Source organism: Artemia franciscana, chromosome 10 (genome assembly GCF_032884065.1).
Source record: "Artemia franciscana chromosome 10, ASM3288406v1, whole genome shotgun sequence".
In the NCBI taxonomy this organism is placed as follows: domain Eukaryota; kingdom Metazoa; phylum Arthropoda; class Branchiopoda; order Anostraca; family Artemiidae; genus Artemia; species Artemia franciscana.
The window spans coordinates 15,048,929-15,066,720 of NC_088872.1; the positions used below are offsets into that span (position 1 = coordinate 15,048,929).

At 35.2% G+C, this 17,792-nt stretch overlaps 1 protein-coding gene across 1 annotated transcript in view; it reads right to left on the minus strand.

Moving 5' to 3' along the window:
* LOC136031828 (vacuolar protein sorting-associated protein 4-like) overlaps nt 1-17,792 on the minus strand; it is a 55,843-nt gene that overhangs the window by 15,792 nt on the left and 22,259 nt on the right. The window contains exons 4-6 of the mRNA XM_065711656.1: nt 17,067-17,304; nt 8,739-9,006; nt 2,148-2,361 (exon numbers count right to left, since the gene is read on the minus strand). Of these exons, the coding sequence (XP_065567728.1) occupies nt 2,148-2,361; nt 8,739-9,006; nt 17,067-17,304 (720 nt within the window). The remainder of the gene's footprint in view (nt 1-2,147; nt 2,362-8,738; nt 9,007-17,066; nt 17,305-17,792) is intronic.

A 17,792-nucleotide genomic window follows, 5' to 3' on the forward strand; every position in this document is an offset into this window, starting at 1 on the left:
AAATGACGACACTCAAAGAGAAAGCGACCAGGAAAAAAGGAATGTTCGATTAGCAATCAACAAAGCACCGGGACACAGGGAGTATAAATGACGACCAGGACATAAGTAAAAAAAAAAAACTATCTATATATATAAAAATAAGTTGTCTGTGGATCTGTGGATCGTGGATCAGGTGACGTCACCTGAAAAAACTGGATCAGGTGACGTCAAAACTGAAAAAACTAAAAAAAGGCAAAAACTACAAAAAAAACTAAAAACTAATAAAAAAAATAAAAAAGCTAAAAAACTAAAAAAACTAAAAAAAGGCAAAAACTACAAAAAAAACTAAAAACTAATAAAAAAGCTAAAAAACTAAAAAAACTAAAAAAAAGGCAAAAACTACAAAAAAACTAAAAACTAATAAAAAAAAATAAAAAAGCTAAAAAACTAAAAAAAACTAAAAAAAGGTAAAAAACTAAAAAATAAATAACGACCGGGACACAGGGACACAACTACAACGGGGACACCGGGGGAAACAGGGGGATATAAATGACGACCGGGACAAAAAAACTAAAAAGAAATAAAAACTAAAAACTAATAAAAAAAACTAAAAAATCTAAAAATCTAAATAAGCTAAAAAAGAAAAAAAAAGGAAAAAAATAAAGGAGAAAAACAAAACTAAAAAACGAATGTATATACAGACCGGGACACCGGGATACAAATGATGACCGGGACCCGGGACACAGGGAATATAAATGACGACCGGGACACAGGGACACAACTACAACGGGGACACCGGGGGAAACAGGGGGATAACCTGACAATCTATTTATATGCAAAGACAATGGGACAGCAAAGAATGTTGTATATTCGCAAGTTTTACGTAGTTAAAACCATATATATATATATATATCTATATTCACAGGTGGGACATAGGGACACAACTACAATGGCGCGTAACTATTATGGCGCGTAACGACTTACGCGCGCGGGGGGGCTTGGGGGGGGCGCGAAGCGCCCCCACCAACTAGGTGTTGGGGTGGCGCGAAGCGCCACCCCAACAGCTAGTATATATATATATATATATATTATGATTTATTGTCTTCATTATGATTATTTCCGCTATTAAAAAAAGAAACAGTAATAAAAAAAAATAAAAAAATCTACCCAGAGCTGTTTGAAGGAGAAAAGTTACATTATGATTGGCCCATTGATTCTAGGGGACCCAGAGGTGTTGTTTGCTGCTTACGTATTAAATCGGCAATGAGCAATCAAGTGTCCGTCATTAACAATCTGTTCTACGTACCCTTGACTAGCTTATGCCATACTCCAGTGGCACATGTATCGTCGATGGAGAACAACTGTTTTAGACTAGGCTGTCTTTCTACCAGTTACCAGTTTTAGTTTTTATATGAACCAAATTCACAAATAATTTTTCTTTTTAATATTATGCGATCATATTTATATCTTTACTATCCATTGTTTTGGCTCCCTCCGCTTACTCGTATCTTCGACCATCGGAGATGGCCCAGTTTGCACAACCATTTACACAAACGTAATTTTTTCATGACGCAATGTTTCATTTTTTTAATTTATGTACATAGACTTACACTCTTGGCTTCAGGACTATTTGAAGAATATTTAAACTTTATAGCTCAAATTGTTCGCTACTAGATCACTGAATGCGCATATAGACAGAAACTTAAATTTATATGCACATTATATAAATTCAATTGTCTGTTCGTTGGTTCAGTTTCTTCGCTGACTTGCGGCTAGAAATTTGAAATATTTTGCTAGAAAATCCTGTAATTAGAAGAATGCAAATTTATATATACAATTCAAAAACAAAAATTAGAAGTATAACACATTGACATAAATAGCTTTTTTTAAATATTTTCGCGTATTTTAGAAAGAGAATACAATAATGATTTTATATTTAGAAGTATTTAGTATTTTAGAAAGAGAATATAACAATGAAACAAGTCGAGTGAAGCAAGAGCATCTGCGAAGGCCGAACACCCGAACGAGCTGAGGGAGGTGACACTTAGGATAGTATATATACGAGTATGTAATTAACGTCTTACGTGGGACTTACTTGTCTTAATAAAATAATATAGATTGGAGGAGGCTCTAAAACAAGCTAATAACAGATAATAGCAACAAAATACCCCTCGGATCGTTTGCCAAGCTCTCTAAAGTCCTCCTGAGTCAAAGTATTCGGAGTGTTTCCCAAATGTATTTTAAAAATTCGAGTTCGGGCATTTTCCTCTGGCAACGGAATGTAGATTCTTTTCTCAAATCTTCGTCGTATTGCAGAGTCTAGTACCCAGGGAATGTTTGTGGCTCCAAGAAGTAGAACTCCCTCCATATCGGTACCAACACCTATAAAAATAGAAAAGATACATAAGTATGTGTCTGATCATAGTATGTGTCCTAAGTGTCTGATCATAAGATCAGACACTTAGGAGTTTCCAACTTGAAGCTTTTCCTCCTCCCGGCCTCCCCCCCAGAAAAAAAATATTCTGTAAGACAACTTCTTGAAATAAATTCTGCACTGTTCACAAAGAAGGGGCAAAAAAATTAGTTGAAGATTTTAAAAATCATCAGGTAAACTAAAACAAATTTAAACGTTTAACAAGTAAAAAAAGAATAATAAAAAATAAAATAAATCCAAGCATTAACAAGGATCCTCTGAATAGTTCGATTTTCAAATCGATTAGCTTTATGAACGAGCAACGGTGAAATATGAAATTAAATATTTTTACTTAGCTATTTGATCACAGAAAACCTGTTTGAAGACGTCTTAGTGTGGAGTAACTCAAATTGTCAATTATTTGTGTTTGTTCACATACCATTTAGTCTGTTAACTTTTGGGGTACTAATCCGTAATCTTAACATATAGAATTGAGTCAATCAAAGCTTTTATTAAAAAAAGTATTTAATCAATTTGGTTTCAGAGTGGTTGTTGTAAGACAAGAAGACTTTACCCTCAGAGAAGCTTCCATTCACTAGATTTTTCATCCCCGAACAATCAAAAGTGAAGTTATCGGGTGCAAGCTACGAGATTATTAACCAGACTTTCCAGAGGCGTCGCTGGATTCTTCAGCCCCCAGGCACAAAGCAGGTTTTTCCTTACCATCTAACCCCCTAGACCTATGTAAATGTCATTAAAAAAAATGTTCCTTAAATTGTCTAAACTGAAACACAGTACACCCCTTTAAGAGGGTTGCCAGCTCCTCGCTCGGTTTCGACTGATCTTCAGCACTAATTACGAAAAAACACTTGTTTCTAGACTGTGTGATTTAAAGAATGTGTATTTTAGAATTATAGAATTTATAGTATTATATTGAAATTATTATAGAAATATGAAATCAAATATTTTTACTCAAATATTTTACTCAAATTTAATAAAAATACTATTATAGAGAATTATAGTATTATAGAATTTAAATAACCATTTATCATACTGTTTTATACCAATTTGCCTGTGCCTCATCCGGTGTTGACCGAAACTATAAATAGAACCTTTAAATGTGTAGTTACTCAAGTCACAAGAACAAACACTCCTTATACCATATATACGTTATATACTATATACATATATACTATATCATATAAACCATATATACATTACTCTTAGAATAATGCGTAGAGTATAAATCCTTTCTGATTTACAAAACTACGTAAAACGTTCGTAGTTAATTTCAACTCTAACGATTTCAATTTAATTAACTTAAAAAATATTTTAAAATAAAAGTTTTCCACAGAAATTTAAAACAGCAGAGATTACGGTGAATGAATAAAGAAACCTGAAACTAACAAATTAGAATAGATAATCGCATCAAACAAAACAGTGGCGGTTCTGACATTTCTTGTGCGAGGGGCAAAATCTTAATTAGCACCCCCCTTCCTGTCTCCCACTGAATTTTCAGGCGAAGTTTTAACAAAATTCTCATTTATTAACAAAATTATTTTCATTTTATCAACTAATTAATAAGTTATTTTTTAATTTATTATTTAAATTATTTTGTTATTATTAATTATTTTGATTATTACTATTTAATTAATATGAATTTTTTTCTTACTTTATTAATTAGTTAATTATTTATTAATTATTCTGGCTTATTAATTGCATCTTCTACTTTATTTTAATAAAAATAAAATTCCTAAAATTACAAAATGATTTTAACGGTTAGATTTTTCATTTGAAATTTTGTGCCCCTAAAATTTCTGCACCCAGGGCAAGTGCCCCCTCTGTCCAACCTCCTAAAACCACTAGACACAAAAATATCAGATACTCCTATGGACGACCAGCTCAAATCTAAAAAGTACAGAAATCAACTGAAACTTAAAACAAACATAAATTAGAAACAACTAGAGTGGAGCCCCCCCCCCCCCTAAACACTCTAAAGGCCAGAGCCGCATTTTCGCTTACCAAATACGACATGCATTTCAAACAGAATAGTCTTGTTTTTTAGAACACCAACAACAACAAAGGACAGAAATTACGATACTAATAAAAACTATAGGAAAGAAAAATCAAATTCTTAGAATACTTACAACTGAAACTTTAGATTTAATTTATTATTTCAAAAGGCCACTTTCTTTGTCAAAAATTTCCTTTTGATTTTATCTCATTCAAACAGATGAACAATTGCTGCCTAAAGGAAATTTTCAAGTGAATTTAAACACATTTGAAATGAACGTGTTTAAAAGGAAGAAAGTATGGATAGAACGTGCTCCATATCAGAGTAATTAAACTAAGCTGTTTGTTTAAGGTATAATAATATTAATTCCTGGAGATCGCACCAATTTTCGATTTGCCAATGTTAAGAAAATGTGTCTTTGGCAGACCAGGTAACTGTCTACCAGGCATTGTCTTATTAGTATTCTACAAGCTTAAGCATCTTTTTGACATTTTTTTCCTCAGACACCATATTCTGATAACCTGGGTGCACACAGTGTCTTTTGATTTACTTCGTTACTTCCTCCTCAATAGATTTTGAGTTCCATAGGGGCTTATAGTACAAAAACTTTTAGGTGGATCGAGAAGACAATCTTTGGTCTCCTCATCCTTCCCTAAAAAAATATGACTTTCTTTTGCCCACTCCCGACACTCTCAAAGATTCACCTCGATACCCCGAGCCGTCCCCAAAGATATTACAAATACTATTTGACACCCTAGATATAGATATAGACATGTATCTTCTTCCGCAAATCAAAATTGGAGACTCACTGGGTTCCCCAATAATTCCTGGAAGTCTTAAATGGATCTCCCGAGACGTTCCCGATATTACTAATGCACTTTTTTAATAAGCCAGACGTTCATAGTCTTTCGATTTAAATAGCTACTTCACTATTAATATATTCTAGTCTCACAGTGGTTTACAGTGCCAAAACTTTTAAGCGGATTTGAGATAACTTTTCTATCCTCTTTCTCCTCCTATACCTCCTCCACCAGTCAAAAATTTAGGTCAACGTACGTACCCTTCCAACACTCTCTGAAAGCTTCAATTTGATCCCAAAAGTCGTCCCCGAAATATTATAGAAAACGCTGTTTTGATAACTGAGCTGTACAGAGAAACTTTGGATTTATCTCTCTACATAACAGTGAAGAGATTCTAAGTCCCGTAAGGAGTTACAGTGCACATATGTTCATGCAGATCGGCGAAAAATCAATTTTTCGCCGATCTGCATGATCTGCAGATCCTGCAACCCTTGTCTAGTTATACCAATGAGACAGCCCCAGACGAAAGTTCACCGCTCAAAACAAATTTTTAAGCAAGAGATTTTAGGACGAAAGGTCACCAGGTAATATAATAATAAATTTGCGAGTGCGCAACCCTGTCTCAATTGGATGTACATCCACTAGGCAAGTACGTAAATAGGTAGGAGAGGGTGGGTGGTCATGTCCCCTTATAAATTTCATATTTTTGATGTGTTTTTAGGGCGTTTCGAAACGTATTTTAAGACAGAGACTTAAAAACTAGGTTATTTTAGGAGGAACAAACAACAGATAATATAGATAATAAATTTTAGAGTTTTATTATAATTTTATTTGAGTTTTGTTTTCTTTTTTCATAAGGGGAAGGAATTTCGGTACTTGCGTATTATACGCCACTCAATCAAGTTTACGCTGTGAACAAATCGAGTATACATCAGTTCTCGAGAACAAATCGGTTTCTTACAGCTTAGCGTGAGACAAGACAAAGACAAGGGACATAATAGATGGGAAATATATAACGTGGGCTATATATTTGCGCAAGACTGGGGGGGGGGTAAAATATTTGGACAGTTTGAAGACAGAAAACAATTCTTACTTCATAATATGCAGAATACCAAGCACATTTTGCATGCAGACCTAATATACTTTACCCCCTCCCCCCTAATATGCAAATATATAGCCCAACTTTGTTTCTAAAGTAACGAAGAAACTAACAAAGAAACCGGTTTGTTCTCGAGTTTTACACAGCGTAAACTTGAGTGAGAGGCGTATAATGCACAGGTACAGGAATTTTTCATGAAGAGAGAGCCGGATTTCCGGTATTATGTACAAACGATCAGAAATAATAATAAAAAAAAACAAGTGTTTTTTCAACTGAAAGTAAGGAGCAGCATCAAAATTTAAAACGAACAGAAATTATTACGTATATGAAAGGAGTTGTCCCCTCCACAAGACCCTGCTCTTTACGCTTAAGTCTTGACCTTTTCTCCTAATTCTTTAAAACGATTTCTGAAACACAACGGCCGCTTGATTAGAATAATTAGCTTTTTTTAAATTCTATAAAAAAACAAATTTAGCGTAAAGACTGAAGTCTTGAGGAGGAGACAAAGTCTTTTATATGCGTAAAAATTTCTATTCGTTTTAAGCTTTGATGGTGCTCCTCACTTTCAGTTGAAAAACTTATTTTTTTTTCTTAATTATTTACAGATAGTATTTGTTAATGGGAAAATACGGAAGAATTCTTTCAAAGAAAAGTAAAGAGTCTCATTAAGCCAAAAATGAGCAGAAATAAAGTCAAATAATCTTCTAAGTAAAAACTATAGAGTCTAATAGAAAAAAAAAACGCAACAAAAAGATATAAAATATTTTTTCTATGAAAAAGACTATGTCAATAAAAAACAAACAGAAATTAATTTAAAAAACTTTTCCAACAAAACAACTTTGTCGAAGAATAGTAAAGAGCTCCATTAAGCCAAAAATGAGTAGAAACAAATTGAAATGACTTTCCAAACCTAAAACTACCACAAATCACCATCAACAAATGAATGCTCCGCCAAAACTGAAACGAAAGTTTCAGGAGGTTTGCTAAGTTTCAGAGCCTTGTCTATTGACTTATGATGCTCAATAAACCGTTCAACAAACTGTTGGTGGGTTCAGCCAATGTAAAAATGTGCATAGGAAAAAGGAATACTGTACACATTACTCGGCAATACCTCGCTTTTTACGCTAAAGTTCAAATTTTGTTCCAATTCTCTAAGAATGACCCCTGGATCACGAAGGCCGTTCAATTAGAATAAATAGCTCTTTTGAAAGTATTAAAAAACTTTAGCGTAAAGAGCGAGGTATTGACGAGGGGGCGCACCCCCTCATATACGTAATAATTTCTAATCGTTTTATGTTTTAATGTTGCTCCTTGCTTTCAGTTGATAAAACCTGTTTTTTTTATTTAATTTCTGATCGTTTTTTGAATAATGCTGGGGAATTCGGTGCCCCCATGATTGAAAATTCTCTTCTATGGAAAATTCCTCCATGTAAAGATGTTTGCGCAACCCTCTCCACCAACCCCCCTCCCGCCAGAAACCCCCCCTGAAAAAGTCTATATGCTTCCCAATAAACAATACTTTCAAATAACCAATAAAAAAGGGGTAAAATTCATAACTTGCAGCCCTCCCCCCATGGACTGTGGGGGATTAAGTCGTCCTCAAAGACATAGTTACAAGATTTTTCGACTATGCTGAACATAATGGCTGTCCTGGCCGAGTGGGTTGGTGCGGTGGATTCGGGATCCCTTGTCTGAGAGGACGCGGGTTCGAATCCCAGTGTACCCAATTCTTCAGTTTGGGACGGGGGTAAGTGGCGTGACTCTGTAAGCTTAGCCAGAGTTGACCCAGCTCTAAATGGGTACCTGGAGAAATCTGGGGAAGGTAAACAGGAAGGGTGTGCGAAAGCACATGATGGCTGGCCCCCAACCCCCCATTGCACTTCCTGGCTGAAGGGCCAAGAAACGGAGATCAGCACCGCCGGTACGGACTGTAAAGTCTAATGCCGTATCCTTTACCTTTTTTAAATGGCTATCTCAAAATTTTGATCCGGTGGCTTTGAAAAAATAGGCACTGGAGGGGGCCTAGTTACTCTCCAATTTCTTGGTCACTTATAAAAGGCAATCTGATGGTGTGATTTTCATTAAGATTTTATAACTTTTAGAGGGTGTTCCCATTTTTTTGAAAATAAGGCAAATTTTCTCAGGCTCATAACTTTTGATGAGTAGGACTATACTTGATGAAACATATATATTTTAAAATCAGCATAAAAATCCGATTCTTTAGATGTATATATTGGTGTCAAAATTCCGTTTTTTAGAGTTTTGGTCACTTTTTAGCCGGGTCACTCCTTAATTACAGTTCATTACCACGAACTGTTTGATTATCATTTATTGTGTATTTTAAACATTCAGTTTTTCAAGTATCCCACTACATTCAAATTTCAGAGTCACGTGGATTATCGCAAGAGCCCGAATAAGTCCAAAGCTACTTGCCTTGCATCTGGACCAGAAATTCAGTTTTTATTCGTCTAGCTGATTCAGATTCCGTTTCTGATCTTGAAGAACAAAGTGAATCAATCTCATCAATAAAAATTATCGCCGGTTTATGCTGTCGTGCCAAGTCAAATAAATTCCGAACTAACTTCTCCGATTCTCCCAGCCATTTGGATACCAAATCAGATGAGCTGACAGAGAAAAACGTAGAGTTGTTTGCTTCCGTAGCTACGGCTTTGGCTAGATACGATTTACCAGTACCTGGAGGCTAAAGAAAAAAAAATAATGATATAAGTGGGCTTACTATAAACCACTTCCGCCTTAAATCGCAATGAAGCTTTTAAGATCAAATAGCATCAAGCCAATCTCGGGCGAAGGGGAGGTGAGTTAGCACCATATCTGAGCGTGGATCTATTTAGTTAGGATTTATATATTTTACAATTTTTTAATTAGCATTCATATAATTGATGTGAAATCTTTTTTTTTCTTTTCCTCGATAACCTTCTGATTATAATTTTTATAAATTTTTCCTTGAAACATTCGTAGGGCTAGAATATTCAGTTTTTTTTTCTGGCGTGTCAAAAAATTTATTATTTCTTATTTTAATTGTCAAATACTAATTTGTATATTTTCCTAACTGACATTTGAAGTTGAAAGAATTAACTTTTTAACGTTTATTAAGTAAACTTAACTGCCATTTCTCAGATTTAAACAATCTAAGCTCTATGAAAAAAAAAAAAAAAAAAAAACAAGAGCTAAGCGCTCACGACGAGGCTCATGTGCTAAGCACTTGTGACGAGGTCGGAAAAGCCAAGAGCCAAGAGCTCATATGGCATGAGCTCTAGCAAAATTCTAGGAATCAACAAATTGATTTAAAAGGAAAATCAGAGGCTTTATGCCGGTCGGGATTTAAAGTAAGAGCTCTGACACACAAGGTCCTTTTAAATATCAAAGTCATTAAGATCCGATCCCCCACACGTAAGTTAAAAATACATCATTTTTTCTAATTTTTCCTCTCCCTTCAGCCCCCCAGATGGTCGAATCGGGGAAAACGACTTTATCAAGTCCATTTGTGCAGGTCCCTGACACGCCTACCAATTTTCATCGTCCTAGCACCTCCAGAAGCACCAAACTCGCCAAAGCACTGGGCCTCCCTAACTCCCCCAAAGATAGCGGATCCAGTCCGGTTACGGTAATCACGTATCTACGACATTTGCTTAATCTACCCACCAAGTTTCATCCCGATCCCTCTAATCTAAGCGTTTTCAAGATTTCTGGTTTCCCCCTCCAACTCCCCCCAATGTCACAAGATCTGGTCAGGATTTAAAGTGAGAGCTTTGAGATATGAGTTACTTCTAAATATCAAATTTCATTAAGATCCGGTCACCTGTTCTTAAGTTAAAAATACCTCAATTTTTCTAATTTTTCCGAATTAACATACCCCCCCCCAACTCCCCCAAAGAGAGCGGATCCGTTCCAATTATGTCAATGACGTATCTAGAACTCGTGCTTATTCTTCCCATCAAGTTTCATCCCGATCTCTCCGCTTTAAGTGATTTCCAAGATTTCCTCTTTCCAAGATTTGTTTCCCCCTCCAGCCCCCTATCCCCTGGATCCGATTCAAAATGAAAATTGAGCGCCTGAGACATAAGATATTTCTATATATCAAGTTTCATCAAGATCCGATCACCCATTCGTAAGATAAAGAAACCTAAATTTTCACGTTTTCCAAGATTTCCAGTTCCCCCTCCAACTCCCCTCAATGTCACCAGATCTGGTCGTAATTTGAAGTAAGCACTATGAAGCACAAGATCCTTGTAAATATCCAATTTCATTGAGATCTGATCATCCGTTTGCAAGTTACAAATGCCTCATATTTTCTAATTTTTCTCAATTAACCCCCCCCCCCCAACTCCCCAAAGAGAGCGGATCCGGTTGTGTCAGTCAAGTATCTTGAACTTTCGTTTATTATTCCCACCAAATTTCATCCTGATCTCTCCTCTCTAAGCGTTTTCCAAGATTTCCGGTTCCCACAATGACACTGGATCCGGTCAAGAATTAAAATAAGAGATCTGAGTTACGAGGTCCTTCTAAATATGAAATTTCATTAAGATCCGATCACTCTTTCGTAAGTTAAAAATACTTCATTTTTTCTAATTTTTCCGAATTAACAGTCCCCCCGCTCCCTCCCAGATGGCCGAATCCGGGAGACGACTATTTTTAATTTAATTTGGTCTGGTACCTAATACGCCTGCCGAATTTCATCGTCTTAGCTTATCGGGAAGTGCCTAAACTAGACAAACCAGGACAGACAGACCGACTGACAGAATTCGTCATCGCTTCATGTCGCTTGGTTAATACCAAGTGCCATTAAAAAAAACGAAAAAAAAAGATAAAAAACAAATCGTTTATCGAAGTTGTTATCCACTGGTTAATTTTCAGAACAGCTCAAAAACAAATGGTCAGACTTGTTGGGTCTTAGGCAGATAAGCAGAATGGATAGCTATTCCGAATGCTTTTTCATTTCCTCAAAATGTACACGTATGATTTAAAGCATATCAATGTTGCACATTTGGGCCGCATAAAATTGCACCACCTAAAACTATTTTTATATAATTAAAAATATTTTGGAATAAGAAGTAACAAAGATGCCCATTTCTAAAAAAAAAAACATAAAAACTAAATCAGAGCAATAAAACACAAAGTATACGGTAACTCACAGACAAAGTTTCTTGCCCCAGGGGGACATATCACCTTTCCTCCATCTGATTTCTCAATACAAAATCCATAATTATGATATAAGCCATCAACTTCTTCTATTTTCAAAGACTTACTTCAGAAGGTTGTTTCTGCTTACGTACCTGCCTAAACATCGATATTATTCCCTAATGGAACAAGAAGTAGACAAACACAAGAAAAGCTAAAGAAGCTGATATGTCCGCCATCTGTTTCTGTTATTATCTTTCACGGTTCCCTCAGTGAGAAGCTTGAATCTACACTTTTTTTTTGCTGTGTAGGCGATATAAACTGGAAAGATAAGAGGCAATATTGTAATTTGCAGGCAGTTCCCCCGCTAATGATCCCTGATATACACTTATCTTTCCAGTAGTAGATAAGACTTAAACGCTAATTTAGATAAAAGAAAAATACAAGCTTTCGTATTATAAGAAAGAAAGAAAAAAGAAACCAAAATGTCCTGTGTATTCGTTGTCTTGACAGATACTAAAATACCTCAATGTAATAGTAGTAGTATTATCGGATCAACGACGCTTCTTGACTGGTAAGGACCTTACGTCGGCCCTGAAACGTGTTTCTACAACTGGGTTCAAACTCTAGGGTCCCATATTACCAAGCTGAGATCAATCCTCTGCTCCACCATAGGATAAATACCTCAATATGAATAACTCTAAGCATTATTTTAACTATTTCTATATGGAAAACGTAATCAAGTTTGTATGCAAAAAGGAAAAATTATAAAAAACAGCATTCAAATACCCGAAAAAAGACAGCCTTTCCATATGTAAAAATCCCAAATTCAATCAACAATCCCCTCCAACAATCGTGAAACTCAATAAGGGTTAGCAAACTCAATAAGGTAAAGTCAAAAATACAGTGAAAAATGGGGGAAACAAGGGAAACGAAAAAAGGGTACAGGTATATAAATCGATCTGTTTATACAATTTTTTTTTGGGGGGGGTGAGTGGGCGAGGGGTGAATTAAAAAAAACAACTTTGAATTTAAAACTACGTGAATTATATACGAATATGTTGGAAAAAATAAGCAGAAATCTTTCCATTTTTACCATTAGTTTTAGTTGACCAAAATATTTATTATATGACACAATATCTATATCCATTTCTTCAGTGTTAAATAATAGGCCTAGAAATAGTGATTAAACGCTACAAGAATTCCCGTTGATGACGTAAAATATTTGAAAACCTGATTTGTAGAAGCATTAGCTTGTGACGCGACTTAAATAACAAAAACAAACTGAAGTTCCGCTTTACAGTCTTTATCTTCAGCAAATAAGCCAGAGATAAGAGAATCCATGAGTAAAGCTAATTTAAAGTTTATCGCGGTTACAAAAATTTACCCATTTTTCTGTTAATTTAAACACAATGAAGAGCTACAAAAGAAACTGCTTCCATTATTGCCCCGTAAATCCCATCCCGTTTGGTGCAAACTAAATGTAAATTTTTTTTCTATATTCATATATTCATGTACATAGAAGTAACAGACATAACCAATTACGTACACAAGATTTTCTTCCAGAGAGGGAAAAAAATATTTTACTTGACAACTTGAAATGTGGTATCAAGAGATTAAGTAAAATCTAAGATTTCAGAGGGTGGTGAGACTCCCTCCCTCTCTACGCATGTCCCTGTACATAAGGATAATTTACATAAATAGAAGATAGATAGCTTTCTCAATTTTGACACAAAAGTTGCCTATTTTTGACCCTTACAGTTCAATTAATTTATTTAATAAAATAAAATCTAACTTTAATTCAACAATATACATCAAAAACGAAAGAGTAATACACAAAAAAAAAAAAAAAGGACGGATATTATAGCCCCAAAAGATGAGCTTTTGGCCAAAAATGGATGATCAAACATGGACAGAGAAAGGCTTGTCAGCTTTAATTACTTAATGGTTCACTATGATATTTATTTTAGTGTTAAGAGTTAATAGGCTAAATCTGCTATACAAGCTTATCATTCCATCCTAGTGTTACTATCTTTCCTAAGAAACTAGTTGGCAGTGTGAATTTCTAAAAGGAAACCCGTTCCAGCTGCGGGTCTTGTCGTTCGTCTAGTGGTGTTTTTTCCCCATAAATAACTCTAATAACATGAGGTTTACATAATGAGGGTAACATAATAACATGAAGTTTATCCCCAATAATAACTATATGGAAAACTATGAATAGACAAATAAAAACCCAGATGCGATAAATTACTTCGTCTCAGTGCCTCCACTATCGCCGGATTTTTCAGGATTCATCTCCCCCCAAGACAAGAAAATTGTATTTTCTGAAATCTCCCCGAAAATTAACGTTTGCGATGGCACGAAGGTTAACAGGGAAAATAATTTGTTAGTTTCAATTAACGCTAATTTTCAAAATTTCGGCGAACCCATTGTTTCCTGAAAAATCCAGACAAACCTCTGAAATCTCCCCAAAAATCGACTTTCGTAAATGTATGAGCGTTAACAGGGAGAATGATTCATTGGTTTTTGTAAACGCTAATTTTCCAGGCGATTTCGGTGAGCCCAATTTTTCAGGGACAATTCAGAGGAACATCTGCAATCTCTGCAACAATAAAACGTTCGTACATACACAAATATTAACAGGGAAACTAATTTGTTAATTTTTGTAAACACTAATTTTCGAAATTTCGGTGAACCCAATGTCTCCGAGAGAATTCGGAGGAACCTCAAAAAGTTTTGGGATAGTGGAAGCACGGCCATGTGTAGAGGATCAAAGAGGTTTTTTGGGGTACTGCAGATGACCTTTCGATAGTTCAAGAGACTCAATTCGCTTTATCACTTATACTGATTTTGTTTCCCTCAAAATGTTGATTTGCATGGAAATCAAGAGAAAAGCACAAGTTATCCTGTGCTTGCCGAGCCGAGAAATATCCAACGAAATTCAACAGAACCGTCACATCATACACAATTTTTAGGAAAAAGTCTTTAAAGAATTCAATTTGAATAGAACCTTTCAGTTCCAACAGATAGCTTCGGTTTCGACAGAACGATCGCTATCATTCACAATTCTTTACGAGAGAACCGTTCAGTTCTAACACAGTGCTTCGGTTTTATCAGAGCCGTCACTATCATGCCCAATTCTTGGAAGAAAATCTTCAAAAAGTCCATTTCCAGCAGAACTGTCATTATCATACAGATAGAATCTCCAAAGAACTCAGTTTCAACAGATCCTTTCAGTTTTAACAAAACCGATCAGTTCCAACAGAACTGTCACCATCATGCATAATTCTTTGAAGAAAATCTTCAAGGGATTCAGTTCCAACAGAACTGTCACTATTATTCACAATCCTTTGATGAAAATCTTCGAAGAATTCACTTTCAATAGAACTGTCACCATCATGCACAGTTGTTTGAAGAAAATCTTCAAGGAATTCAGTTCCAGCAGAACTGTCACTATCATCCACAGTTCTCTGAAGAAAATCTTCAAAGAATTCAGTTCCAACAGAACCGTCACTATCATTCACAATTCTTTGAAGAAAATCTTCGAAAAATTCATTTCCAGCAGACCCGTTCAGTTCCAGAAGACCCGTTCAGTTCCAACAGAGAGCTTCAGTTCTAGAAGAGCCGTCACTATAATGCACATTTCTTTGACAAACATACAGTAAATATCTTAAGACGAATTAACACGAAAAACATCCAATAACTTGCATTCTTATTTGACTGTTATTATCTCCCTTTTCAATTAGATAGATCTCGAGAGCGTGTAAGCAAATTTTCTTAGAGCATTTGAAGACATACATATGACCTCTTCCTTGGGAGGGGACTCATATTCATCAACAGAGAAGAAAAAAAGACGATTTCGAGAGGATTACAAGAAAATCTGGAGAAACCTTTGATAATTTGAGAGCTCTGGATCAAGAAGCCTTCTCTGCATTCGTGTTAGAGGTATATTATACAGCCCTCTTCCTCTTATTGCACTTGTATTTGATTTATTCTATGGAATTATTGTTCCGCCTTGTAAGATATTATATTCCGGTCTAATTGTTACTTAAGGGATATACACAGAAATTCAGAATGTGAAAAGGTTGAACATCCTAACCTTGAAATTATGACGTTACATGGGGGTTACCGTCTTTGGAGTTGTTAAAGCATGGCCAAACTCACTTCAGTTACGAAGACAAAGTGCAGCAATTTAATACAGAGGGAAGTAAAAATAAACACAAATATATACAAAATGTATATAATTGTATTTTTTGTGCTCTGTCTTTCTCTGTTTATTATCAGACAGGTTATTAATATTAAAATTCATTCATAAATTGAAACCCAGGACTGCATATCTAACACACACAATAGAGCCCCGAATACACGGAATGCGCAATGTACCCGACTCCAACCTGGAATGCTCAATCTACCCAGAGAATTTAGGTTTGACTCCAACCGATAGCAGAGTTTCATGCTATGTCCATTATCTATACTGGTCACAAATAACCAAAAACAAAACAATTGATAAAATAAATAAATTTTAACCTCAATCATTAAAAACTTCCCAGGCGGTAGTGTTTCAACCTACTCTCGCTCTTGAATCTATTCCTTGTTGAAACCAGTTAGAAACAATTTCCTATTGACTTGTTCAAAACTAAGCACATTGTTAGCTTGAATTATTTTGCATTTATTGTGCTGGTTGCTAAAAAATCTCTTGAAACTTCCCCCTCCGCTATTATTTAGCTAAGGGAGTTCCCTTTCTTCAATCCTAGGAAGTCATTGTAGCGTTTTTATTAAAGGAGCCATCAACGCCCTGGCTGACCCCAACTTTACTATAAGCTAAAAAAAGCTAAAAAAAAGCCTGACTTAGCCAATCAAAATTCAAGTGATGATCGATACCTTCACTACATTGCAGAAGGCCAAACTATTTCACAAGGTTCTTACTCAATCTAGTACGAGAATAAGAAGAAGAAAAAAGAGGATTGTGGAAGAACGGTCATGGGTTTTCTATCTAGACAATACACCGACTCATTTGTTTTTTTTTCTGTCAGCATTCAGTCTTTTTTCTCATGAACTTGCACGATACGAATTTATCTGTTTCCAGGGATAAGATCTGTCTGAAAAAAACAAACATGATTTTCAAAGATGGAAAAGAGAAAATAATAATTATTTATGTTTTACCCAGTCACAAACAAACAAAAAAGTGGAGTACAAATAAAAAAAAACATTTAACACAAAACACAAGGCAAATAAACAAACACAAACAATTGAACATAAAACAATTCTGCAAAAGAAATATTTCGTGGAAACACAAACGATTAAACACAAAAATGCAAGCATTGTGATAGAGCTCATAGAAGAAGATCTTCAACACTGTTTTCTAAGTGGAAGATTCACAACGAGAGGTATATATTGAAGGTGTTAATAATCTCTATTCTAGTAAGGCTTTTAAGCATAAAGATATAACAGCAAAAGAAAATGAATCCTTTACTTTTCTCTCTCTTTTTCTGCATCCTTTATTTATTTTTTTAACTCCCAACAGCGTGATGAAATCGGCGGATTTATCTTCCAACTGAAAGCACCCGAGAAGTGAGAAGCAGTCATTTTTACGCTTTGGATGAAAGAAAGTTTTTTACTCACACCAAACAAGAGGATTCCTTTCCAAGGTGTTCGTTTCCCAGTAAAAAGATGAGGAAATTTAATAGGCAAAATGACAGCTTCCTTTAAAGCTTCTTTGGCCATTTCTAGGCCAGCAACATCGTCCCATTTGACATTAGGTTTTTCCATTACTATGGCACCTTCAAGCTTCGCCAGCATCTTCTTTTTCTCTGGGTCGTCGGAGTCGCTCTCATCATCTTCCTCATCTTTGGATGACTTCCTATTGCAAATAATTTATTTTGGTTTTTTTCTAAAATAGCTTTAAAGTTTATTGTCTCTTTAAAGGATAAATAAACTTGATAAATAAAAAAGGAGAAAGTTCAGTAAGAAAATTTAAATCGATTCAAAAAAAAACTACGAAAAGCAAAATACAAAAGTTTGTTGAACAGTATCAAATATACAAAAGCATGTAACGAATGGATTAAATTCGTGCATTTACATGGTTTTCAATGATTACAAGAATAAACTAAAAATAAAAGTGCATATGGAGTCAAAAAAAGTTAAAAGAGGTGTTAAATATTAACAATACAAACAAAAGACGTATAGGGGGGAGGGCAATGGGGACCTCTTGACGTTTCTATATTGGAAGGTGGCACCTTAATGGATTTACCTGTATGCAGGAAACAAGCTCTTTCGCACAAAGCAGACGAAAAGAAATCGTCAGCCACCCCTTTTCGAATTGCTTTGTTTTGTGTTTATTTTCCTCAG